The sequence below is a fragment of the Dryas octopetala genome, chromosome 3 (assembly GCF_963921425.1).
Source record: "Dryas octopetala chromosome 3, drDryOcto1.1, whole genome shotgun sequence".
Classification (NCBI taxonomy): Eukaryota; Viridiplantae; Streptophyta; class Magnoliopsida; order Rosales; family Rosaceae; genus Dryas; species Dryas octopetala.
In genome coordinates, this window is record NC_141368.1 from 8,025,931 (window position 1) to 8,052,884 (window position 26,954).

General features: G+C 36.0%; 3 protein-coding genes across 7 annotated transcripts; all 3 read left to right on the top strand.

Annotated features, from left to right (window-relative positions):
* The first annotated feature begins 3,081 nt into the window (after positions 1 to 3,081).
* LOC147290414 (protein KINESIN LIGHT CHAIN-RELATED 1-like) lies at positions 3,082 to 7,257 on the top strand. Its single transcript, XM_086238114.1, has 3 exons — positions 3,082 to 4,168; positions 5,145 to 6,053; positions 6,758 to 7,257. Exons 1-3 carry the CDS (start codon positions 3,561 to 3,563, stop codon positions 6,990 to 6,992), a joined length of 1,752 nt encoding a protein of 583 aa, XP_086094240.1. The 5' UTR covers positions 3,082 to 3,560; the 3' UTR covers positions 6,993 to 7,257.
* Positions 7,258 to 8,082: 825 nt separating this feature from the next.
* LOC147290415 (LOB domain-containing protein 1-like) lies at positions 8,083 to 9,116 on the top strand. Its single transcript, XM_086238531.1, has 2 exons — positions 8,083 to 8,273; positions 8,655 to 9,116. The coding sequence occupies exons 1-2, from the start codon at positions 8,094 to 8,096 to the stop codon at positions 8,955 to 8,957; spliced, it is 483 nt and encodes a 160-aa protein (XP_086094657.1). The 5' UTR covers positions 8,083 to 8,093; the 3' UTR covers positions 8,958 to 9,116.
* A 1,632-nt stretch (positions 9,117 to 10,748) lies between these two features.
* Positions 10,749 to 24,732, top strand: LOC147290416 (transducin family protein / WD-40 repeat family protein). Of its 5 annotated transcripts, none has more exons than XM_086235627.1 (16): positions 10,749 to 11,161; positions 11,659 to 14,397; positions 14,660 to 15,116; positions 16,345 to 16,573; positions 17,062 to 17,226; positions 17,515 to 17,787; positions 17,907 to 18,152; positions 18,939 to 19,331; positions 19,447 to 20,853; positions 21,029 to 21,085; positions 21,246 to 21,674; positions 22,329 to 22,552; positions 23,075 to 23,208; positions 23,457 to 23,726; positions 23,822 to 24,000; positions 24,144 to 24,732. In XM_086235627.1, exons 1-16 carry the CDS (start codon positions 10,756 to 10,758, stop codon positions 24,246 to 24,248), a joined length of 7,713 nt encoding a protein of 2,570 aa, XP_086091753.1. In that variant the 5' UTR covers positions 10,749 to 10,755; the 3' UTR covers positions 24,249 to 24,732. The 5 variants fall into 5 exon arrangements, with proteins under 5 accessions (XP_086091753.1, XP_086091756.1, XP_086091757.1 ...); XM_086235628.1 differs by having other exon boundaries at positions 11,047 to 11,283; positions 24,144 to 24,730; XM_086235629.1 differs by having other exon boundaries at positions 11,047 to 11,283; positions 11,679 to 14,397; positions 24,144 to 24,730.
* Positions 24,733 to 26,954: the final 2,222 nt, after the last annotated feature.

Sequence of the window (26,954 nt, forward strand, 5' to 3'; positions counted from 1 at the left end):
ACTTCATAAGTCTACAGTCTATACCCTATATAGCTATACAGCCTATACCATATATGGATATACCTTATAAGTTATAAGTTTATAACTATAATATATAGTTTTATACTTTTAGTATATATAGTTTATACTATATAACTATACAAAGTTTACAAACTATATAAAGTTATAAACTACATATATAAACTATATACTATATAAATTATAAATTATAAATTATAAACTATAAACTATATACTAAGCAAATTAATGTCCCAATTGGGTATAAGAATAACTGAAAGTCTAAAACTATATACTAATTAGTAATATTATTATATAGGTATAAGCAAAGATATAAGCAAATATATTATAGGTATAAGCAACTATATACTAATTAGTAATATTATTATATAGGGTATAGGTATAAGCAAGTATATGATATAATATTACTATAACTATAACTGAAAGTCTAAAACTATATACTAATTAGTAATATTATTATGTAGTTTATAGTTTATGATTTATCTCATATAAACTATAACTAAAAGTCTAAAACTATATACTAATTAGTAATATTATTATATAGGGTATAAGTATAACTGAAATTATATATTAAAACATTATTATATAAGTTGTTTATACTTTGTACTATATACTATATAGAGTTATAAATTATATACTATATAAAGTTAGTAAAGTTATAAACTATATATTTATATAAACTATATGGTATTATAAACTATGTACTACATAAACATAAACTATAAAGTATATAAACTATATACTAAGCATATTAATGTAATAATAATACATATAAATATATATAACCATATACTAACCATATTAAATCATTAATGTAATAATATTACATATAAATATATATAACTAAATTTCGGTAATTGTTTCGGATTTTTCGGTATATATTTCGGTTTTTTCGGTAATAATCGATTCGGTTGCTTTCGGTCATAATTTTCGGTAATCGGTCGGTTTACCAACTTTTTTCGGTTTTTACCAAAACCAAACCAACTTTTTCAGTAATTTTTTGGTTTCGGATTTTCGATTTTCGGCATGTTAAAATCGATTTACCAAACCAAAAAATTTCGATCGGTAGTCGGTCGGTTCGGTAAATACCAAACCAATGGGCAGCCCTAGGTACCATTTAGAAGTTTAGAACTTATAAGGGTCCAAAATTAGAAAATGCCAAGTCTATCAGCTCCAAAAAATTTTAAAAACTTGCATATTGAAGGTTATTATAAATTTATAATCAATCAAGAATATGGCAATTTGCAATGAGTGATTGAATATGATCATGGAAGTAAGCCTCTCATAAAACATTGAGTTTGTGCATTAATCAAAACTAATGGAGAATGTTGAGCAAACTTGTGTTATCATATTGTAGTGAGGATCATAAATGGCAGAGAACCAAGGTCACTTCAGGTGCTTATTAATAAAACCTGAACATTAAATTTGCTTTGTTTGTCCAAAATATTAAATTGCTTTATGCTAATTCCAAAAGTTGTGGGAATTTTACAGTGGGGAGACTTGGTTTATCATAACAGTATTGGTATGTTTGAGCTGCTAACTCAACAAGTTGAGGTCTCTCTACCTAATGACAGAGAGACCTTAAGGTTGGCAAATACATTAAGTGAGTGAAATCTAAAAAATGGAAGTGGAATAGAGGATTAAAACTCTCATACATGCTAAAAATCTAACACATACACCAAAGAAAAAAAGGGAATACAGGACCAACTCTCTAAGTGGGATTACCTTTGTTGAGTACCTACGACATGTCAATAACTCTATGCATCACTAGCTAACTGTCAATCATCATCTTCAGAGCTTCCAACATCGCTACTATAATCACTACTCTCCTCATCTTGATCCATAATATCCAGCTGAACAGGCTGTATTGTCTCTGGCGGTTTTGTTTTTTTAACAGTTTTTTCTTTTCTTTCGGGTCCTTTTTTTAAGGCCAAATCAATAAATACAATCATAAAGCAGTAGAGGAGTTGAAAAAATGATAACAGAAAATTGAGTTTAGTTCTTCTTATGTTTCTTTTTTTTAACTGAAACTTTGTAAGTTTTTTTTTTCCTAAATAAAGCCTTTTAACCACTATCACATCTTTTTTTTTTTTTTAATCTCTAGTGCCGAGCACTGGACAATGTTTTTTTTTTTTTTATCACAACTGAGTGTTGCAACAAGCGCTCGCTGCTGCTTCCTCCACCCGTTTTTGAGGGTATAGGGTACTTAAAATTTCAGAATTAAAACTTAATATAAAGTCAATAAACCAATATTTAGCGCTTGAGGGAGAAATAAAGATAAACTGCTGAGCGCTTGGAATTCCCGTACATTTATAAGAGTTTAGTTAGAATTTTAACAATAAAGTAAAATTAGATGACTGAAATGAAAGTTTTCCAAATGATAAACCGATCAAACTTTTAAGTTTTTTCAATACATAAATTTCAAATGTTTGCTTGTAATTCGCTTGTAATTTTCTGCCATTTATAATTCACAATTACTTAGGAAAAAGCAGTCACTTACATAATTGTTTTTACATGTTAATGATGTTATGCGTGGATATTAATACATAAGGAACATAACTAATAAAATAATACACACAAGTTCAAAAAAAAAAAAAAACTACAATTGAAACTAATGGTCCGTTACAAACAACTTACAACCATATATGCTTGTAACTAAAAATAGTTATAATGAGTTTCGCACGCTCATGAAAAACATTGACCACATAAGCTTATAATATGAGTCGAGTTGTGGAATGAGTGTTTTGATAATTGTCTTTACTTTTCTCTTCTTAAACTAATTTTTTTTTCAACGCATGATCATTTTTCTGATAATGACAAATAGTAAAAACCAATCCAGTTCACCTTGCAACTTGCGATGAAAACAAATTTAAAATAAAAAAATAAATCACGAAAAATAAATAAAAAGGTAGAAAGAAAATTAAACAATTTTTCTTTGGCCTTCAAAAAAAGAAAACAATGGCATAAGAGAAATTCTGGCACATGTTATGGGCTATAACGTAAAACAGCATAGCAAGTAGCGGTGAGTAGTCCCAGGCAGCCAGCTTCAAAGGCTGCAGAGGAAACATTACAGAGGAAGCAAACTAGCAAAGCACAGAAAGACAGCACAGCGTGAAAATTTTAAGTATTTCTGAAATGGATTTCGTATCGCTTTTAGTCCCCTTTTTCGTTCTAAGGCTTGTCATCAAATTAAAGCAATCTAACCCCAACTCCTTCATCATTAGGAGTCTCTTCCACGCAACCCTCCACCACCACCACCATTAATTCTCTCTACCCCACACACTCTCTCTCTCTCTGTGACTTCTGTGTCAGAGAGAAATATAAACCCATTTGTAATTCTTCATTGCCATCGTTACTATTTCACCACATTTGTTAAATTGCCCGGGTCTTCACAGTTCACACAGTCTCTTTTCTGGGTTTTCGTTTATTTTCTCAATCTTTTTTAGTTTAAATTTTGCTAATTTTAGATGTGGGTGTTTGAAATACATCGATTTCGAGCTTGAACATAGCAAATTGGATTCTGGGCATCTCAGTTCCCAGCCATGCCAGGCTTAGTCTCACCCAAAACTCCAACTCCCGGAACACCACCACCGCCCATTTTCGTACCCGACCCGACTGACAAAACGGAGCACTCCAATGGACCTAATAGCCTCATTAAAACCTCATCTCCTTCCACCTCACGAACCAGACCCACCAAGAAAACCTCCCCTGAGAAGCAACCCATTGACGAGACCTCGCTCGACAACCCGGATCTGGGTCCGTTCCTGTTAAAGCTCGCCCGCGACATGGTCGGGTCGGGCGAGAACCCGAATAAGGCGTTGGATTACGCTGTTCGGGCCTCCAAGTCCTTCGAGAAGTGTTCGGGTCCTGGTCTTGACCTGGCTATGAGCTTGCACCTTGTGGCGGCGATACATTGTAGTTTGGGCCGGTTGGAGGAGGCTATCCGGGTTTTGGAGCGGTCCGTTGAGGTTTCGGATCCGAAAAATGGGTCCGACCATGCGCTCGCCAAGTTCTCCGGGTACATGCAGCTGGGTGACACGTATGCAATGGTGGGACAGCTTGAGCAGTCTATTTTGTGTTACGGGTCGGGTTTGAAGATCCAGAAGGACACTCTGGGCGAGTCGGATCCGAGGGTTGCAGAGACTTGCAGGTTATGAGCTTATCATCTTATCTACTTTTTTTTCCAGCCAAGCAGGCTCATTTTAGCATGTGATGCTGTGAAATGCTGCATTGCGCCTTTTTGAAAATGGTAGACTGGTACTATTTCTATTATATTAAGAGCTTGTGGGCCGACATGTTTCTAGCAAATTTGGATTTTGGTGGATTTTGATGTTGCATTGGGATTTGGGTTGAATATACTCTTCACTCTCGTGATCCTCAGAGTTAATTTATTAATATTATTGAATATTTATTTAGTTCATGACTTCATGGTGATTTTAATGATGTGGATGCTAGCAAAATTTTAATTATAATAATGCTGTTTCATATTATGTTAAGATTTGTAATTATGTATTAATAATGTTATAGACTTATTCTTTATCCTCCTATAACTTGCTCATGCAACTTTTGAATGAAACATGAATTATAGGTCATATGTATTTCTCAGGCATTTTAAGAATCAACTGCATTTCATGGTATTGTGGTCATTGAGAGGGAAGACTTTTACATTTCTATCTTTTAATTTTTTCAAAAAGATTTTGGTGAAACAAGATGAATGGTATGCCATTTAAAAAAAAATAAAAAATAAAAACAAGATGAATGGAAATAGCTGAAATATTATGGTAAAGTTAAGTTGCAAGAGATTGACAAGTCCCCCGATCTTGCTATGTGGTTGAGCTCTTCTCCTTCTCCAGACTGGTTTGCTAAGAGTCTTGGAGCGGGATAGTTCATCTTCAATGTTGTAATGTGCTTTTTCAGTAAATTTATGCCATTTGCCCCAAAAGATTGTCTAACTTTCTTTCAATGTTCAATGTTATGCACATGTAAAGCATGTAATAATTGCATGTATTATGTTTTCCCGTTATCCGTTAGAAAATGAAAAATGAAATTGGAGTTAGGTTTTGCAGAAAGGTTCTGGAAATAGTGACATAACTGCCTTGCCTGTGAAATGATATTGGAAATGGCAGGTACCTAGCAGAGGCCCATGTCCAAGTAATGCAATTTGACGAGGCAGAGAACTATTGTAAGAAGACTCTTGAAATTCACAGGGAGCATAAGGCACCTGCGTCTGTTGAAGAAGCTGCTGACCGGCGTCTTATGGCTCTCATCTGTGAGGCAAAGGGAGATTATGAATCTGCACTGGAGCACCTTGTCCTTGCAAGCATGATAATGATTGCCAATGGGCAAGACAATGAGGTTGCTGCTATTGATGTGGGTATTGGTGACATTTACTTGTCTCTTTGTCGCTTTGATGAGGCTGTTTTCGCTTACCAGAAAGCACTTACGGTCTTCAAATCCACAAGGGGTGAAAATCACCCATCTGTAGCATCAGTCTTTATTCGCCTTGCTGACCTGTATTACAAGACAGGCAAGTTACGAGAGTCTAAATCCTACTGTGAGAATGCCTTGAGGATATATGCAAAACCTTTGCCTGGAATCATATCGGAGGAAATTGCCGGTGGGTTGACTGAAATTGCAGCCATCTATGAAGCCGTCAATGAGCCTGAGGAGGCACTGAAGCTCTTGCAGAAGGCAATGAAGTTATTAGAGGATACCCCGGCACACCGGAGCACTATTGCAGGAATAGAAGCACAGATGGGTGTTATGTTCTACATGGTTGGGAGGTATGGGGAGGCTTGGAGGTCTTTTGAGAGTGCTATATCAAAGCTTCGGGTCAGTGGGGAGAGGAAATCAGCCTATTTTGGTATTGTGTTGAACCAGATGGGATTGTCTTGTGTGCAGTTGTACAAATTGGATGAGGCTGCTCAGCTTTTTGAAGAAGCAAGGGATATACTGGAGCAGGAGTGTGGCCTTTGTCACTTGGATACTCTTGGAGCATATAGCAACCTTGCAGCAACTTATGATGCCATGGGAAGGTAACTGATCTTTGGTATGCATAAGCTATAAATATTTTCTTTTAACTTTGTGATTGCTTTGTTTTTTCTGCTATGTGATTTGATGCAAGAGAATCTACGAGTCATTTTTGTAACTTCTTCCCATATATTGAAACGGAAACAAATCTGAACTTTTCTAGGGTTCTTGGACCTAAAAATTCATAATTTAATCATTCTTTATAGTTGATTGTGCCCTATCCCTTTCTTTTCTATTTCTGCTGCATTAGGGTGCTTTGTCTTTTCTGCTATATGTACTGTTTGATTTCTTTGTAACTTCATTATAGCATGGCATATGAATATGTTTTTTGATACTTTTAAGGCAATAATCTTTCAGTAGGAGCCCTAACATTTGTAAGAAGTCACAGTAACCCCCTAGTCTCTTGTACACTTGATGATCAATCCATTATTCATTTACTTTTCCATGGATAATTATCTGGTCGACTATAGAAAGTAGTGTAGCAAAGACTGTATTTCTCAATCAAATTCAATTGTTACACTTGGAGATCATTGAAAATTTTGCATGTCTAGCATTGCAGAAAGGCCCAATTTCCTATATAGGTTTTTGTGATTATCCAGTTATAGAACTTGTGTGTATATGGATTTATTGTGATGTTTATATTTTATAGCTATTGCTCTAGGCAAAGTTTGAGTTCTTTGCTGAACATGAATTCTGCTATTTATTACAGAGTAGAAGCTGCAATTGAGATTTTAGAGTACATCCTGAAGGTGAGGGAAGAAAAGCTTGGGACGGCAAATCCGGATGTTGATGATGAGAAGAAAAGGCTAGCTGATCTTTTGAAAGAAGCAGGAAGGGCTCGGAACAGAAAGGGAAAATCGCTTGAAAATCTACTTGATTCCAACTCCCAAATGACGAAGAAGGAAGGAATGAAGAGGTGGTCTGGGCTTGGTCAAAAGACTTGACCAAGAATGCCTCTCTCCCTAATCTTTCCCTTGCTGCAAATTTATTTATTTATTTATTTTATGTAGCAGTGTTTGTAGATATCAATGTATTAATAAGCTCTAAACTATTCAATTTCCACTATTTTCATTTTTCACTTTCCTGTATTTCTTTTAGCCATTCAATTTGTTTTCTGGATGTTTTTCTTGTGAAATTTAACCTGTTCAGTGGGTGGGAACAGCATTTACTTTTGACTATAGTTATATTATGTGCTAGCACTTTGTTGTACTGTTTTGTGTTTGTGGTATCTTCTTTCTTTCTCCTCTCTGGAAATACACCTCATATCAAACTGTTCACCAGGAAAAAAGGTAGAAAGACAAAATGTTAGAAACTTTGAAATGCAATTGCTGTGTGTCGGCTACAGCACCAAATCATAGATGAATCTTCTTGATTGGAAGTTGAGAGAGTACCGACAATAATGAACTTGCTGAAGGTCCAATTTCCAATTTCAAGGAACTTTCCTATGTGGTTGCAGTCTAACTGCAGTCCAAAAGCCTCAATATAGTGTCATAAAAGCTTCCAAAACCACATGGAATTGAGTCTTATTGACAATGTAGTTATGACCTTATTTCACAAGTCAAAATATTGTTCCATCATTTGAAAATATGCTTCCTGTTTGGAAAATGGAAATTGAATTTGCTAGGGAAAGTGCAAACATAAAAATTTTCTTGATAGTTTTCAAAGAAAATAATATAACATACAATCATTCTAAGAGCTTTAAATTTTGACGAGTTCACTTTTTCACCGTTAAATATCTGGTTTTAACCATCAAATATAATTGTATGCTATACAACCACTTACCCCAAAAGTGTGTTCACTGTTAGGTCCACTATCCCAACAGTAAGGTATCACAATTTTCAACCATTCATCAGCTCCAGCTGTCCTCATGTGGCCGCCTCCCCCAAAGACCCAACTTCCTTGCACTTAACCTTTGAATTTTAGCATCCCAAGCAAACAAAGCCATCCCTGTCAACATCTTTGCAAACTCATAGCTTCTCTTCCCTTATATATGCACACACACTGCACATCTCCTTTTGAACAAAGATAGATTGCACCACCAAAACATGGACACCCAAGTACCAATGCGTGCTAGGGTTCATCAACCATGTGCAGCTTGCAGGATGCTACGCAGAAGATGTGGCAGTAATTGCTCACTTGCACCATATTTCCCAAGTGATGACATTGAGAAGTTTGCTGGTGTGCATAGAGTTTTTGGTGCCAGCAACGTTGTCAAAATGATTCAGGTTTGCAGAGAGTGGCTCATGTAGTTTTCAATCTATGCTGGTCTGGTCACATACTTCATGAATTTTCTTAAACCATAATATTATAACTACATGGTTGAATCATAGTATTATAATTATCTTGCATTTGTCCGGGTGGTGTAGTTGGTTATCACGCTAGTCTCGCACACTGAAGGTCTCCTTCCACTGTTTCCATTTTTTATGTATATCTAAATTATGATTATCTGCATGAACCGCTAGATGATTCATCTTTTTCGTATATATGATATATTATATTATCATACTGTGAATTTGATTGTATATTCAAAACAGTTCTGATTCAATCTGCCAACATGTTCCCAAAAAGTGTTATAAGATATGACAACCATTTTATTTTGGTATCAGATGGTGGAAGAGACAAGAAGGGAAGATGCAGTAAAAGCTATGGTCTATGAGGCAACAGCGAGGCTCAGAGACCCTGTTTATGGCAGTGCTGGAACTATTTTTCATTTGCAGAAGATGATTCAAGAACTTGGATCCGAATTGGAATCATTAAGAGCTCAAGTCTTGGCGTTGCAGGAACATAGAGGCCAGTTATTGGACATTCTTATGAATGTTCATTGCCTTGATCTGTTCTCCACCATGCACGACCCAATGTTTGATGGTGGCAGTTCCCAATTACAAGATGATACCATATATAGCCTATGACCCGCTTCAATTTTCTTGAGATTGTAAATGGATTGTATAATGTAACAATTTCTAGAAATTAAAGTTTCAAACTCCAAACCAATTGATAATAGGTGAAGAAAACATGACATTATATATTGTAAGGTAAGATTTTAAGTTTCTGATTGTTGAATATAATCTTAACGTCACATATTATTTGGGCTTACATCTAATGCGCAACCAAATTGGAGTACACTTTTAATTTGTGGGTCTTATAGTTTCAGTTTTAGTGCACTTATCCCTTACTCCATTGACAAGAGAGTTCGATTATTACCTTCCTCTTCTCTGATTTATAAAAGAAAAAAATAACTACAAATTCAATTCAAAAGTTTCCTTTAAATTCACAAGGATAATAACAAAGGGCAATCTCAAGAATAAAGAACAAAGTTTTGTAATATATCCCTCATAATTCCTTGAGTTTTTCTTATTGAATGTGATTCTTGGATTAACAAGGATTGTACATGAACCCAAAAGAAGACATATATGATTGAAAAACTACAAATAAAATCATTGCTTAACAAGAATAGTAGTACTCTTGGGTCCTGTTTTCTTGGTGTTAGCCAATTAAAGCTTTATTGACTAAAAATCTGCAATTGGTTTCTAGGCCATATATGTTGATAGTGTCGGTATCTATTGGAAAAGGAATATACAAGATAAAGTCATTTCCCTTGAAATAGCTGATAAGACTGAAAACTACATTTGCCTAACTAACAATGCCAATCTATTAAGTTGGTGGCTTTTACTCACATTTTCAAAACAGAGAGGCATGGAAGTGCAATTTGGTGCTCAATTTTCCAGTCAAAGTCCTGAAAGAAGTCAATATAGAAAAAGGGAGAGAATCAAAGAAAATGCCAACTTCTAGATGCTAACTGATTATATTCCTTTTTGTAAACGAACATTAATCCTCATATGGTAGACTAAACCTTAAGATCATATATTTATATAGAAAAATTTTGCAATTTAAACATAAGGAGAAATGATATAAATAAAAAATCCGGAGCATATTGTGTGTGTGTTTTTTTTTTTTTGTAACATGACTAATAAAGTGGATAAAAGCATTTTATCTTCTCAAATACTTTATGTTATATTGATATGTTATATTATTTTTCTTGTTAAATCAGGCCGAAGACCTCAATGAAGAGAAAAACTAAGCTAAAACAAATCGGGCCTCCCTACCCAATGAATATAAAAAAAAAAAAAAACAATAACTCATAAAAGGAAAGGAGAAATATCTTAAATTGAAAAACTTAAGTCCAAGAAAAGACTATAAGTGACACAATAGCATCATAGTTACAACTTACACTGACCATAAATATGACCATATCACAACATCAATTGCGATTGATAAGACCTTGGTACGTCATCACTAAGGCTCCTAAGGGTTGACATGCAAGTTATATTGATATGCTATATTCTAACAAAAAATCAAATGATCAAAAGACTACAGTATCTAGATTGCTAGTATACATTTTGTGGTCATGTTGTTCAGTTAACTTGTTATCTTATGTTTCCTACTTGTGTTAACAACTTAATTAGGCGAGTTCACTTGGGCTAACATGGACTTCCTAATTACAACATCAGTAGTGAGAACTGAGAGCCACCTATTATCTGCTGTCGCTCTAAACGACTGTCGTTTCCCCGAACAAAATACCGATGCCTTTTTCCATTGTCGTTGTCACATACACGACGTCGTATGCGCTCCGCAATTCATATGTACGGTGCTCTTCTTCTACGTGTACTTTCTTCTTCCATCTTTTCTGTGAAACCCAAAAACCCAAACATGGCAGACTCAGACACACCCTCCACTTCTCAAACTCCAATGTCCGCCTTGGACCCCACTCACCACCTTCCTCTCCAAATCCTCAGATCCGACCCAACGCCTCCCGCCCCGACCCGATCAGACCTACCCGGATCCACCATTGACTGGCTCCCCGACTTTCTAGACCTCTCATGGGTCGCCTACGGAGCCTCCTCGCTCCTAGTCATATCCCACTTCCCCTCCCCTCTCTCCAATAACGAAATGCTAATCGGACCCATTTTCCGCCAGGTCTTCGAGCTCTCCGGCGACCCCTCGTCGGCCGTCGAAGCCGTCTCTTGGTCCCCGGCCACGCCGTCGATCGGTCAGCTAGCTGCCGCGGCTGAGAATTGCGTTTGGGTGTTCTCGCATGATTCAGCGAGGTCCAAAGGTGCGTGAGGGTTGGAGGTGTTCTTTTAGTTTGGTTACTGAGAAAAAGTGAGAGAGAAAATGAGGTGAAATGATAAGGTTTTGAATTGACAGCAGGACTTGAATGAATGTGAGGTTCAGCAGGTGTGTAACTGTTTGAAGCAAAAGGTTTTTCCATTTTCCTGTTTTGGTAGCTAAGAAAATTGAGAGTGAGAGAGAATGAGGTGAAATGCAGAGATTCTAAATTGGCAACAGGACTTTGCATGTATAGTGAGGAAACAAAGTGACATTTGATTTCAAATAGATTGACATTGCTATGGTTTTGTGCATTCATTTTGGTGCAAAGTGATTAATATGCGCTATTAACTTATAAATTGTTTAGTAATTGATCATATTATAAGTAATATATTGAGTTTGAACTTGGTAATAATGCCTTTAAGAATGGGCTATATACCTGCATTTTTTGTTCTCAATTTGGTCTTGATGTCTTAAATTTCAAATCTTTCTACACATATTCAGGTTCTTTTTGTTGGAGCCAGAATGCAGTACTTGTACACTCTGAAAAGGTTGAGGCAATCGGATGGACGGGCTCTGGGGATGGAATTATTGCAGGTGGAATTGAGGTGGTTTTGTGGAAAAGAAGTGGCATGTCTTGGGAAATTGCTTGGAAGTTTAAAGCACACCAACCCCAAAGTATGGTCTCTGCAACTTGGTCTGTTGAAGGATTTTTTGCAACTGCAGCTCATCAGAGTAAATGGCAGGTTGACGGATTGCCTACTAGTGAGGCTTGCAAATGTGTGTTAGTATGTCAAAGTGATGGAAAATCTGGATTTGTGAAATCTGAGCTTCATCATCCTCTTCCCGTTTCAATGATTCAATGGAGGCCATTAACAGGAAGAGGTTTAAACAGAGATGCAAAGCATTTACCAAGGCATGTGCTACTCACTTGTTGCTTAGATGGAACTGTAAGATTATGGTGTGAGCTTGATGATGGAAGGGGAAGAAAAGTTGGTAAGGACATTAATGACCACAGAACGATGAGGTGGTCATTTTCTGTAGCCGCTGTAATTGAGATAAACCAGGCACTGAATGGGATTCTGGGCACTGATATATTTGTGACGTGGGCCACAGAAATTGGGGGTGTTTATAAAACCAGTGAAGGAGCTAAACAATTTTTCTCCACAAAAGGTTATGAGCATGACCAGGCTGGTAATTGTGAGTGGTTAATTGGGCTGGGTCCTGGAATGTTGGTCAATTTCTGGGCTATACACTGTCTTGACGATGTCTCTCCAATAAGATTTCCCCGGGTTACATTATGGAAGACGCAAGAACTACAGGTTCTAGAAGGGAGTCATCTTCATAGGACTGGACTTTCTAATTATAAAGATAGAATACCTCTTAATAAAGTTGGTATCTTGAGGAACTGCTTGTCTGGTCCACCAATAGTATGCTCTTTGATTCATTTATTACCTTGTAATTCCTTGGTTTGGTCACTGTTATATACTCAAACATCAAATAGTGTAGAGGACTTATCCCTTATTAAAACTGGTACAGAGAATATCTTATCATGTAAAGCTGGCGGACTCTTGAATTTGGATGGTCATGCTGGAAGAATTTTACAAGTAGCTGTGCATCCTTATAGCTGTGAAGTTGAATTGGCTGTTTCTTTAGATTCTGATGGATTACTTCTGTTTTGGTTTTTTTCTACCATTTCCAACTGCATTTTGGGCCGTCCAACACTAATTCCAGCATGGGAACTTTGTGGGAAGCTTTTAACTCAAAGTTCATGTTCCAAATATACAAGCTTGAGGTGGGCACCGTCAATAGTAGATGAAGTAGTCGTTCTTCTAATGGGACATGCAGGAGGAATTGATTGCTTTATTGTAAAAATTCATCAGAATGAGGAAGAAAGTATAGAATGTCACTACTTATGCACTATACCTTTTAGAGGTCATGGTCCTTATGAGGATGGTCCCACAAGTATTTTTTCATTTCCTTTGCCTTCTACTTGTCAAAAAACCCTAAAATCTAGTAGGTTTATGCTTTTGGGTATATGGATGAATGGGTTTCAGGCTCTTTCATGGGAGATCACCTTGCACTATTTTGATTTATCAGGAAACAACTGTGAATGTAATTTTGAGACTGGAGATGCTCCTGAATGCACTATGTTGGGATTTGAAAGTACTTTGTCCAATAAAAGATATTGTCTTAATGTAAACCCTTGCTCATCACAGCTACCAGATCCTCACACCCATGACGAGGTTACAAGTTTTTCTGTTGTCTGTCCGGGTAGTTTGATCTGTATAGAAAAGAATTTGGCTTCTACTATTGATCAATGTTCTAATTGTCCCGCATATATAATGGCCACAGGCTGCTCTGATGGTAGTTTGAAACTGTGGAGGAGTAACATTGGTAAACCATCAACACCACACATTCCCTGGGAACTTGTGGGTATGTTTGTGGCACATCAAGGCCCCATTAGCACCATATGCTTATCTGATTGTGGTCGGAAGATTGCAACCATCTGCAAGGAGTTTTCTTCAGATACTATTAGCAGTCTTCATATATGGGACTCTGTACACCTTGCAGGTGCAGGGACTTTTTTGTTAGAAGATACATTATCCTTTGCTCAAGAACTTGTTGCTTTGAATTGGCTGTCCTTGGGAAATGGCCAGTTACTGCTAGGAGTTTGCACACTGAATCAGTTACAAGTATATTCTCAGGAGCGTTGTGTTGGTCAGACTTTGTTAAACTCTGGAAAATCATTGAAAAAGGACATCTGGGTATGCATTGCTTCTACTCATACTATCCCTCCCATTTGTGATTTCTTTTGGGGCCCCAGAGGAACAGCTGTGTTTGTTCATAGTAGTTACTTTTGTGTAATTAGTCAGTGGTTGTTGGTTGTAGATAAGAAGCATCTTGCTGATGGCCATCCAAATTACATCACAGAAAATTGCCTGGATTCCGTGGGTGAAAGGGAAGAGGACATTCATTCTGGAATTTTCACTGATTGTGGAATTGGTCAATTCAATAAAATATCACTTGATAACAGTGGAGGAGATTGCGAGTCCGGTACACCATTGAAGATTGATTTGAAAAAGGATCATCTATCCAGTAGCTTGTTTGTAGCAAGGGCTCAACTGAAATATGATTGGGCTACCAAGTTAGGTGTATGGACCATGCTTGAAGTGGCTGAGAAGTTAAGTGGATCTCTGCCAGTTTATCACCCAGAGGCCCTCTTCATGAATATCTATTCAGGTACTGTAATTTAGTAGTTTACTTATTTTTGATGAAGTACATAGGATTTTGTTCAACTGAATTATAATATTATTGGTTAAACCTTTCATCTGTGTGTGTGTTTGTGTGCCCGTTCGTTTTTATCTCTCTAGTGGCAGTTTTCAAATGTTTCGTTTTACATCTCAACAATCCTCCTTGAACTGTTTGGAACACTTGTTTTTCACTGAGTGTGTATGTAATATTTAGTTATGTTAATAGAGCATGGAATCTGTAATGTGTTTAGGAAATTGGAAGCGCGCGCTTATTTCCCTGAGGCATCTCAATGAATTTTTCTCTTCTAGTTCTTCTCTTGAGAGGAAGTATAGCCCTGCAAAGTCTAGCAATTTTGTTCCGCAGATTCCTTTGTCAACTTTTTTTGATGGACTTCTCTCAACATATTCAAATGATAAAGGATTTCAATGGAGTGGTGATACTTCTCTAATCACTTCATCTTCTCAGTTTCAGAGAAACTTGGGCCAGTTTACTTACAGTTTGGACTCCTATGCTTCCAATACGTCCAATTCATCTTCAACAAAATCTGAACTTAGTGATTTTGTTGAGCCTCTTGAGAAGTTGTATGAGTTAGCAGCTATAAGCAACATAGAGAAGATGCAGATTCTTGCTATTATAGATCTTCTCAATGAAATGACTAATTCACACTCTGGTTCTGTGTATGAAAGTCTTGATGAGCCTGGACGGAGGTATTTCTGACTTTTGTTGACTACATACTTTCTGTATTTTTTTCTTATGCTGATCAAAATTTTATTGATTTTAATTAAAAGGTGCATTCATAGTGGACACGCTGTCCACTGAAAACAAATCAGTAAACTAACATTATTAAAAGTTGACACACAGCATAATTGTATCACATCAAAACAAGAAAAACTTGATCTTAAGTAACAACAGGCCTCCAATTTTCATAAATAGAAAACAATGGTAATCCCAAAACTGAAAAGAAACAAAAGCCCATAATGATGTCCAAAAGTGAACTTCGTCCCAGAAACCCTTCACGCTCTCCACGGAAGATTCTTTTATATATTTCCATTTACACCACCCAAAAGTGAACTTCCTCAAAGCTTCTGCTTTCTTTCCCCCATTGAAAACCCAATGCTTCTCAGAAAACAGTGAATGCTTGTTAATGGAATTAAACCATACTCTCTGTAGTATTTATATGAGGCTTTGTGATACTTATGTTATATTGGATTTACTGAAAGATTTTTACGTACTGGATTCATCTCGTTTTATATTCAAGTCTTTTTCTTTCGAATGAAGTGTCTAGGGAATTAAAATTTTGATTAGATTACCCATTAACTATGGAAGACGATGCATTCCAGTATTGTGTTGCTACTTTCTAGAGAGAGTGGAATGGAACTAAGATAAAAGATCTTCTCAGTTGTTTTATTCCCCTCTTTTCCTGTGTAAGGTGCACATTGGAAAGTTTGATGAAAATTTTCCCACTGTAGGATGCAGTTTGTCCAGGCGGTCAAGGATTTGTACAATTTGTGTTTTTACATGAATCTCAAAATTTTCCCCCTTAAAAAATTAGTATTGCACCGATGTCTGCCCTAAAATGCTACAATTCAAGGGGTGGTGACATGTCACAATGACACAAATCTTTGATATTTGGATTGTAGTCCTGTAACAGGTTTTGATAAAATTTATAGTGAAAATATATTTGTTTAAGTGAAGGTAAAATTATCCAACTATAACCTTTTTAGCTGCGGTCTCTCTTGTGAACTATTGTTGTCTGATGGTGTTGTATAAAACTATACTATTTGCTCATTATCATCTTTAAAAGATATAGATTGCTGCTGTATAATTTTACTATAGTTCTTATACCATTATTCTTAAGATTGATCCTAACATTGTTTTCACTTTTTTCCATGTCTGTTATTTATCTTTTATTCTTTGAATATTTTTTCTTTCTAGGTTTTGGGTTGCTTTGAGGTTTCAACAACTACTTTTTTTCCGAAAGTATGGTAGATCGGTATCCATGGAGGAGTTGGTTATTGACTCTAAGTTGATTGGATGGGCCTACCACTCTGATTGCCAGGAAAATTTATTTCAGTCTTTTCTACCTAATGAACCATCTTGGCATGAAATGCGGAATTTGGGTGTAGGATTTTGGTTTACAAATACAGCACAATTGCGTTCCAGGGTAATACATTAATCTTTTATTGTTACTTTTGCTTAATGCACTAAACTAGGAAAATTGCTCCTCTCAGCCTTTTTTTGGATCACCAGAAAAGCATAATATCTGAAACTTTTGTGTCTATCAGGCTCAGTGATGCATAATAGCAATTGCAGGAGTGATGACTTACCCAGAATTACTGCTTAACCTGAATCATATCATTTACTTTTGTCTATCCATTCATTTGTGGTAGGGTATTTATACATGGTGTTGACCAATTGCATCAAGGGAAAGCATTTGATTTCCCATAAGCAATGAGCTATAAGTTTTAAAAGGAAGCTGTTATGTTTAGTCTTTAATATGGTGCAGTATATTTAGTATCAACTTATCATTATGTTTAACATCTGTGTTGACTTCTTCACCTAGCCCCCTCATTTTGGCTAGGAAATATAGTAATTAAAAATTCTTTTCCATGTATTTTTTTTTGCATTTCTCAGAGTTTTTTTTCACTGTAGATGGAGAAACTGGCAAGACTGCAGTATCTGAAGAGGAAAGACCCTAAGGATTGTGCATTGCTATACATAGCACTGAATAGAATTCAAGTTTTGTCTGGCCTTTTCAAAATGAGCAAGGATGAGAAGGATAAGCCCTTAGTTGGATTTCTTTCACGCAATTTTCAGGTACTTGCAAAGTCATAGGCTGGTAATATATTGATTTACTTATAAGAATAAAGGGAAAACTGATCTATAGGAGGCATAATTGAGAAATCTTTCTTCTTGAGGTCCTCCATCCTGTAGCCCAACATTTCTTGTCTTAATTTATTGGTGCCAGTCTGCTCTCTCTCTCGCTCTCTCTCTCATTTTTTTCTTTACTGGGTGCCTGGTTGACATGTCAAGCTAATAAGTCAATGGTTAGGTTTTCTTTGCAATATTCAATCTCAATTTTTCATCATTATTTTTTTCTCACAGGAGGAGAAAAATAAGGCAGCTGCTTTGAAGAATGCATATGTCTTAATGGGGAGACATCAACTGGAAATGGCAATTGCATTCTTTCTGCTTGGAGGTGATACGTCTTCTGCTGTCAGTATTTGTGCAAAGAATCTGGGTGATGAACAGCTTGCGGTAGTAATTTGTCGGCTTCTTGAGGGGCGTGGTGGACCATCAGAGAGACACCTAATTACAAAGTGTATACTACCATTTGCAATTGAGAAGGGCGACTATTGGTTAGCAAGCCTTTTAGAGGTGCCTTGATTTTATTAAGTTTAGCATAAGTATTTTTACTATGAGGACCCTGTCACTGTATGTGCCACAGTACTGGTTTCTCAGATGTCATACCTTACAAATGACTCCTTGATTTGCAGTGGGAGCTGGGGAATTATTCTCAATCATTTAGAAGCATGCTTGGTTTCCAATTAAATTCTACAACTGAGAAGGATGCACTTTCGTCCAATGGTGTTGCTTTTTCAGACCCAAATGTTGGTCTGTATTGTCTAATGCTAGCAACCAATAATAGCTTGAGGAATGCTGTAGGAGAGTGTAATACTGCAATCCTTGGTAGGTGGGCAGTATTGACGACAGCTACTGCCTTAAACAGATGTGGGCTTCCTGTAAGTTTACATTTGGTTCATGCTGTTGTTGTGTTAGTTGACATATGCTAGATGTGAATGTACTGTTTTAGGTGAGTTGTCATTCATAAAAATTCTTAATATTCTGAAATGTTGGCCTATTGTCTGTTATTAAACCAATTCATGGCCTTGATAATCTATAATGCACGACTTTTCTTACCAAAAATAATGCACGACTTTTGATTTATTTTTTCAATGCAAACAGTTGATATAGTGAGATGCTATAAACCATAGGACTTGCCTATTCAAGCTGGTTTCTTGTCTTTGTATCAGAAATACTGATACTATTGTGAGTACCATAGGTGTCATACTACGTGTCTCATACGGAACATCAAGATGCTTTGTGATGATTGATGAGATTATCCAAATTGGAAATAGCCTCCCCACCAACTTCATATAATGCACTTTTGTGACAATAGCAACCTTCACCAATAAAATGACTCCTCCATACTAATGTACAATTTATGTATCTTAAAGGCCTGTGGGTGCTAGGAAATCCATATACAGCCTCCGAAAAGCCTGCCCTTTGGTGCATATAGTTTTGCACCTCTTGTTAGCTTTTATCATAGCCTACAGGCCTTCCATTTACCATCTTAAGGTTCACACTATTATATATTTTCTTATAGCTTCTTGAGTGAAATTGGATCTTCTTATATAGGTGACTGATAGGACCAATCTAAGGTTTTGTGTGGACGTGAATGAATGTCATGCATTTTATTGTTTCTTATAAGGATAAATGATTAATATATATCTCATACTTACTGTAAGATTGAAGCTTTGGAGTACCTTTCATCTTTGCCAACAATTCTTGGGGATACAGATCAAGGAAGTATATCAGTCCTTGGGCATTCTGAAAATCTGCATGCAATTCTAAATCCTTCTCCAAGAAATTCTTCAAATTGGCTATCAAGTAATGTGGCTTTCCATCTAGAGTTTCGTGCCAAATTAGATTTGGCACTTCAATATTTATCAAAGTTGGTACGAGAGCATCCGAGCTGGGTAGGAACTTCTTTTGGATATTCTGGAGCTAGTGAACGTCTAAAGGAGTATGAAAACGATGAATATGCAAAAGTGCTTGAAAATTTCCGCCGGAAGTTATACACGGCACTTCATCAGTTGGAGCAGAAGTTTTCAGTTGTTCCATTCCATCTTATTAGCATGGTAGATTTTTAAACTTTTGGCATGATCACATCTGATTAGCTTGTCTGGCATGAAATGATACTGCTATATTAGTAAAGTAGTAAAGTTACTTTTTCCCCCCCTTGTCATTCTGCAGATTTTAATCTTGCTGTACAATCGGGGGCTATGGTTTGTTGGATATGATATCTTACATGGATATACTTCTCAAGATCAAGAGCTAGATAAAAGGCAAATGATTGACAGATTCCTATTATATCCTTTTATGCATAAGCCACTTTTGAAGGCTACTGGAGAAACTTCCCTTTTGTTTTCACGCGTTATTGCTGCCTGCAGTATAACTTGCTCTAAACTGAAGTCAGATTATATTGGAAACGATGTGTCTGGTGATAGTATTTCTACAAGGTCAGATGCTTGGGAATATTACTTTCAAGGTCTTATACTGTCAATGTGGAGTTTGAGGGCTGCTTTGAGAATTACCTCAATCTCCTCTACTGAAGATCTCATCATGAAACCCCTTACAATCATTGATTTGGTTGAGTATTATGTACATTTTGCATATGCTTGGCTTCATAAAAACTCAAAAGTTCTCTTTCTATTGGTGCAACCTCTTCTGATCACGTTTACCAATGGGCATATACCTTATGAAGTTGATACGATGAATCTGAAGAAACTTCTCCCCCAGATTCCAGAGTTAATGGCTCAAAAATTTTCAGTTGATAATGTAGGGACAGGCCTTCAGTGTTCTCAAGGTGGAAATATTGTACATTCAATTCCTGAAGATGAAAAGTGGCCAATCATAGGGGCTTGTTTATGGCAACACATATCCAGACTCATGAAACATAAGTTAAATATGTTGTCGTATAAACTTGATGATGGCTGTTTTTCTGGTGTACCTCATGTTAAACATTTTTCATGGGTACCAAGCTCTGCAAACTTAGATTCTGATGGCAACAGTTTAAAAGAATTGATTGGGTTGGTTTCATTGAGATTGGTTAAGCTATTGAATACCACACTTGCACAGGGTTCTTCTTATCATGTAAAGCGGCTAGCATCACTTCTGCAGCATAAAATGGATTGTGGGTTACATGTAATGACTCTTGTTTGGTTAGAAGAATCTAACCAGTCTCAAACCAAAGCCCTCAATCAGCACCTAAATCAGGACATTGTTAAATTGGGCACAATAGGTGAAAAACATGAATCTGACATGTTATGGGATATCTGTGCTGATCCTGAAATAATATCTGAAAGTTTTACCCAGGAAAAAATAAACTGGTCTCACTGTCTTGATTGTAAACCCTCTAAAGGATGGAGTAACGTATATAGAGGCATCACAACTGTAGATGACACTGAGGAAACTCACAATCATGAAGTTACACTTAACAGTAGTGCTGCCAGTAGTGAAGCTGGATCACCTGCTAGAAGTCTATTTCGGAGTGGCCATTCCTTTCTGAGTTCCTGGCAGAAAGATACAACCCTTACAAAGGAGGTCACGCCTTTCTTGAACCCAAAAGAAGTATATAAGAGAAATGGGGAGCTTTTTGAAGTAAGCTTTTATTAATTTCTTCCTCTGTAGCTTTTTGAAATTTACAATTTATCATATATTGATCACTGCAATAGAAGGTCTTGGTATTGGATTAGGGGGCTAGGTTCTAAAAGAGAACATCTTGAGTGTTTTTTATAATATTTCTGATGGTAATTAAATGTTCTATTTGGATCAGGCATTGTGTCTCAACTCCATTGATCAGAGACAAGCTGCACTTGCAAGCAACCGAAAGGTAAGTTCCTGCAGTGCACTTATTTTAAGATAGCCTACCATCTTCAGAGTTCAAACTGATTTTCAATGATATTTGATAAGCTCTCACTATTTGTTTACTTTGCATCCAGTACAGGATCACATGCGCATACAGTAATTAATGTCAACTTATTCTGATTCAGGGCATAATATTTTTTAAATGGGAAGATGATATGGCTTTCAGAGATCATTCAGACTATATCTGGTCAGAGGCCGATTGGCCACTGAACGGGTGGGCTGGTTCTGAATCAACCCCAGCTCCAACATATGTTTCTCCTGGTGTTGGTCTTGGAAACAAGAAAGGAGCACACCTTGGACTGGGTGGAGCAACTGTTGGCGTGGGCTCTTTGGCAAGGCCAGGAAGAGATTTGATGGGTGGTGGAGCATTTGGGATTCCAGGGTATGCTGGTATGGGTGCGTCTAGTTTAGGTTGGGAGACACAGGAGGACTTTGAAGAGCTTGTTGATCCACCAGCTACTGTGGAGAGTGCAAATACAAGGGCTTTTTCCAGTCACCCATCTAGACCTTTCTTCTTGGTTGGTTCTAGCAATACACACGTTTACTTATGGGAGGTACAAAACTTTGACAGTAGAAAGTTAATTCTAGTATTTTCATAATCTTGTAGATAATTTGGCAATCTTTTATCTGATAGCTGTGCTAGTTTTCCTTGGACAGTTTTTGTAGATCTCAATAGAGCAAGGCCAAGTATTTATGAAATTTTGCATATAAGGATATTTTAAATTGTATTATGATATACCATGTTTTCTTGATTAGGCTTGTGGCTCATCAACTTAGTTTTTTGGTTGGTTGTGAACAATAATTCTTCAAAATTTGTTGCTAATGGCAGCCATATATTTATTTTTTTATTTTTTATTTTTTAAATACACCCATAGTTACCTGAGCAATTGTCTGATCTTTGAGCTCTTAGCTTCTCAGTAATCTCTCAACAGATTGACAAACTTGTTTAGGATAAATGACCTAAACATGTTTTGATGTGAAATATATTTTCATGGTAGCCTCATCTGTTATTTTGCACTGATCTCTGGTCTATTGTTCCTACACTCCTTTTTAAATTATTCGTTCCGACAATGTACCACAAAGAGTGCAATGGGACTGCCTTGGAATACACATAATAAGTGCTGTAAAGTGCACTTTGTGTATGCATTGCTATCTGCTTATTGTCACTTTTTACGGCATATAGCTGATGTAAAATTTTATGAATGCAGTTTGGTAAGGACAAAGCTACTGCAACTTATGGAGTTCTGCCTGCTGCAAATGTCCCTCCACCTTATGCTCTTGCATCAATATCGGCTTTGCAGTTTGACCACTGTGGACACAGATTTGCTACTGCTGCCTTGGATGGAACTGTATGCACATGGCAGCTGGAGGTGGGAGGAAGGAGTAACATTGGTCCTACAGAATCATCCCTATGCTTTAACAGCCATGCATCGTATGTGTTATATAACTTTTAAATTTCAAGAGACAACCCCAGTTATTTTCTATTTCATCTTAACTGTGTTTGGGGAATAAAGGGTAGGCATCAAGAATTGTTTCACGCATTGCTTAGCCTATAATTAATGTCTTTAATTCTCCAAGATGTAGTGTAATTTTTTCTCCAAGTGTTTTTCCTTTATGGGATGGCTGATTCCCTCATTATGATACATTACATTTACTGTATGGTGATAGCAGAAACCTATAATTATTGGAAGATCATATTTCCTATTGTTCAACGGTTAGCTGTCAATGTAAACTTTTACTGCTTAGCTGGATTGTGGTTCATAACATATGGACCAGTCATATTGAAGTGCTTATCTATGACTTCGATTTACTGTCACATAACCTTATGTGTCATGATTGTAATATTATGTGCAGCATTAGGCTGTCACTCAATTTTAATCGGGAAATTTCTTATTATGTCTTTTCTTTATGGAGCTTCTAAGTTGTTATAGATCAACTGAAATTTCATTTGCAGGGATGTTGCTTATTTTACTTCAAGTGGATCAATCATTGCTGTGGCTGGATATAGCTCCAACAGTGTCAATGTGGTTATATGGGATACATTGGCTCCACCTACAACCTCACGAGCTTCCATTACTTGTCATGAAGGTCTCTCTCTCTCTCTCTCTCTCTCTCTCTCTCTCTCTCTCTCTCTCTCTCTCTCTCTCTCTCTCTCAATTTCTCTGTTGGAACTAAGATATGGTGAAACTGGCTGCATGGCAATATTTTGGTCTTCCAAATTCTATGAATCTTGTGTGCTCTGGTATAGTTTTTGGCAGCTATGATATTTAACTTTTATTGTTCATTTTATAATTTTTCTTCTTGTACATATCAACCTTGTCCTTTTTTGTGTGAAGGTGGTGCACGCTCTATTTCTGTATTCGATAATGACATAGGAAGTGGATCTGTTTCCCCCCTTATTGTGACTGGTGGTAAAGGTGGTGATGTTGGACTTCATGACTTCCGGTACATTGCTACTGGAAGGAGTAAAAGGCACAGGCATTCTGATAAAGGTGAACAAGCTGTCAAGACATCATCGAATATTGATATGCATCCTGGGAATGGTAACAAATATGGGGAGCAAAATCAAAATGGGATGCTTTGGTATATACCAAAGGCTCACTCAGGTATAGCCTCACAAATTTTCATGAAACAATAACTTTGTATCTTAATTATTTTTCCTATTATTATTTATCTTATTAATGAATTAATCTGAGTGAAGGGAGTGTCACCAAGATATCCATAATCCCAAATACCAGTTTGTTCCTAACGGGAAGCAAAGATGGAGATGTTAAGCTTTGGGATGCCAAGAGATCTAAGTTGGTATACCACTGGCCGAAATTGCATGAGAGACATACATTTTTGCAACCAAGCTCTCGAGGCTTTGGTGGAGTTGTTCAGGTAAGTCTTGTTTGCGCAATAACGTTACGATTTAGTCTCATATCTATTTGTTAGACATGGTGAATAGTTCTGTTATGGTTTAAGCAAAAATAACTGTCAGCTGGGTGCCTGTACTAAAGCAACATCACATTTATATGTCTCAGGCTGCTGTCACGGATATAAAAGTTGTTTCACATGGTTTTCTTACATGTGGTGGAGATGGCACTGTAAAGCTGGTTCACCTCAAAGACCACCAACATCAGACATGATGAAGTTGATTATAAATCTGAACTCATGGAAAATCATCCATGCAGAGTATGACTGCAGAAAGAATTGTGCTAAACTGCTCAACAGTACAAGGTTGGTGAGAGTGACTGAGTGAGATACTCCCCACATTGCTCGACTGTTGCTTGTATTTGGCATATGTGTGGACATTTTGGATCCTACCCCTTGTATTCAAAACGACTTTTGGGACTCCAGGCTCCCAACCATTTCACCTATTTGATTAGCGAAAAAGGAGTATCAGGCATATATGATGCAGAGGCCGAACATAGAAGGGACTAAGAGGGGCCATGGCCCCTGCAAACTTTTGACAAAAAAATTCAATATAAGTAGTATAATACCAATATGTTGAGCATATTTGTTGTTTGTAATTACATTTTTTCTTCTCTTCTGTTCTATTATTTTGTGTCCATTACAATTAAATCAAATGTCACATAACTCAAATGCACAATATCATTTGGATATGTATTCTTTATGGTTATTGCCTTATTGGTAATGTGAGTTTATTATTATTTTTTTTTTTGTACTTAATCCATTATATTGCTTTTTTTTTTTTTACTGGATTTATTTGAACCCAATTATTTTGTATCTTATTCTTAGCCCAACATTTTGTATGTAATTTTTGCCTCACATTTATACTTGCAAAAACCTACAACAATTGATAATTTATTATTGTAGTTTTCTTTGTTTTAAGGACCATACATCTTCAAAGTCCAATTTCTTAAAAAAAAAAAACCCCTCTATTAAATTAAGAAAATTATATTTAAGAATTAAGTATTACACAAAGAATAAAAAACAATTAATGATGATGATGATTAGTGCAACAAATGTGTAAAATATAGTTCTAACAATAATTGATTAACATATGAGGATTTAATACATGTATATGTACACAACTTAACAATTTAATACTATTTGTAAATAAATTCTAATTGTAAATATCTATTTTTCACAAAAATTTTATGAATATAATTTGGGTGTAGTATTATTCAAAGAATGTGTCATACTAATTATACTAATTATATGAGAATTTAATATATATATATATATCATATGATGTCTTTTGTTTCCGTCCCGGATTTGGTCATTTGTGACAATACCCATAGTCTCTGGGCACTCTGTGTGTTGAGTGTGAGAGACAAAATCTGTGGGCAGCTCACAAAGTGAGACAACACATGTTAGACACGTAGCACAGAGCTCCATATGTGCCATATCAAAACTGGGTTTGGTTGCATGCCCAATTTCAAGCTACTGCAAAAGTCAAAAAGAATTAATACCCGGTGGCTTTTACTAGAAAATGCCTCCATTTTGATTCACCTATTAGGCTATTACAAACTTGAATTTCCATGAATCACAAACTTACACCTCACACTTAATTATAGTCCCTTAGCCTGATACTTAAACCATAAAACAAGGAGCACACACTGAATTACCTGCATCTGCCTTGTTAATCACTCCATTCACCCAATAATCTTCCCTCCTATCAATGTGCTGACTAAATCCGTGGTCTTGTGATATAAAAGATGGAATATGGTGAATTATAAATGCACAGGAGAATGCTATTTACCTTTTTCAATCCATTTTTTTTATCGATCTTCTCTTTTATTATTTTTATTGCACAATATATTTTCATGATCAAAAATTAGCTCCCTTTTATAGTGTCTTAAAATAATTAACTTATCAAAAATTTAATAATAATTAAAAAGTTGATCATAATAGTGTTTTTTGTTACAAGATAAAATCCATACTAAATCCACAAGAACAACCCTGAACCAGGAATTGGTGATGTAGAAAAAAGCAAAGAAGAAAAGAAGAAAAAAGAGAAAAAAATTAAAAGGAAAAAAGAGGAGAGGATCTAGTGTCCAAACAGGTCTTGGGAGACGAAATAAAAGAAGAAGAAGTTGATTGACAATTAATTGCTACTGTTTGACAATGACAATCATTGTTATTATCAGACAGTAACTATTTAAATTGTAAAAACACTCTATTAATTGTTACTGTTTGGCAGCAGCAATCATTATTATTGTGAGACAGTAACTATTTAAATTGTAAAAACACTATATTAATTGTTATTGTTTGGCACTAGCAATTATTGTTATTGTGAAATAGTAACTATTTAAATTACAAAAATACACTATTAATTGCTACTGTTTTGCAGTATCAATTATTGTTACTGTATCAATATGCTTAGTTTTCAACAAAAAAAAAAATCCATTGACTTTAGGTACCAAATTATAATGTTTTTTCATTTCAACTACTAAAACATTTATGTCATTTCAGTTTAGGTACTAAATTTCAGTTTAGGTACTAACTTTAAAAAACATTGTTATATCGAACTGTGATTGTCTAACAGTCATAACTTTTTTATTTATTTGTTGTTTTTTCAATATTTTTAAGGCTTAAACTTTAATGTTTAGTCTTTGGGTTATAGGACTTCATCCTCCAAACCTAAATCAAAAGTATGAAACCCTTAAAAATTTTGATTTTTTATAAATTTTAAATAGTCACAACTATAATTGTTCGACAGTTACAACTGTATAACAAACTGATTTGTGACCTAATCCAAAATATTTTACTCTAGGTTAGTACCTAAACAATAAAAAAATTAGTGTCTTACTGCTTTACTAAAAAATTATTGATATTTGGTATTTAATCCTAATTTGCTAAAAAAAAAAAATCATGAAAAAAAACAT

Coding starts and splice junctions, on each gene's coding strand:
- LOC147290414 (XM_086238114.1), top strand. CDS start 3,561: ATGCCAGGCTTAGTCTCACCCAAAACTCCAACTCCCGGAACACCACCA. Junction 4,169..5,144: donor AGGGTTGCAGAGACTTGCAG/GTTATGAGCTTA, acceptor TGGAAATGGCAG/GTACCTAGCAGAGGCCCATG. Junction 6,054..6,757: donor ACTTATGATGCCATGGGAAG/GTAACTGATCTT, acceptor TATTTATTACAG/AGTAGAAGCTGCAATTGAGA.
- LOC147290415 (XM_086238531.1), top strand. CDS start 8,094: ATGGACACCCAAGTACCAATGCGTGCTAGGGTTCATCAACCATGTGCA. Junction 8,274..8,654: donor ACGTTGTCAAAATGATTCAG/GTTTGCAGAGAG, acceptor TTTTGGTATCAG/ATGGTGGAAGAGACAAGAAG.
- LOC147290416 (XM_086235627.1), top strand. CDS start 10,756: ATGGCAGACTCAGACACACCCTCCACTTCTCAAACTCCAATGTCCGCC. Junction 14,398..14,659: donor CTTCATGAATATCTATTCAG/GTACTGTAATTT, acceptor TAATGTGTTTAG/GAAATTGGAAGCGCGCGCTT. Junction 19,332..19,446: donor CATTCCATCTTATTAGCATG/GTAGATTTTTAA, acceptor GTCATTCTGCAG/ATTTTAATCTTGCTGTACAA.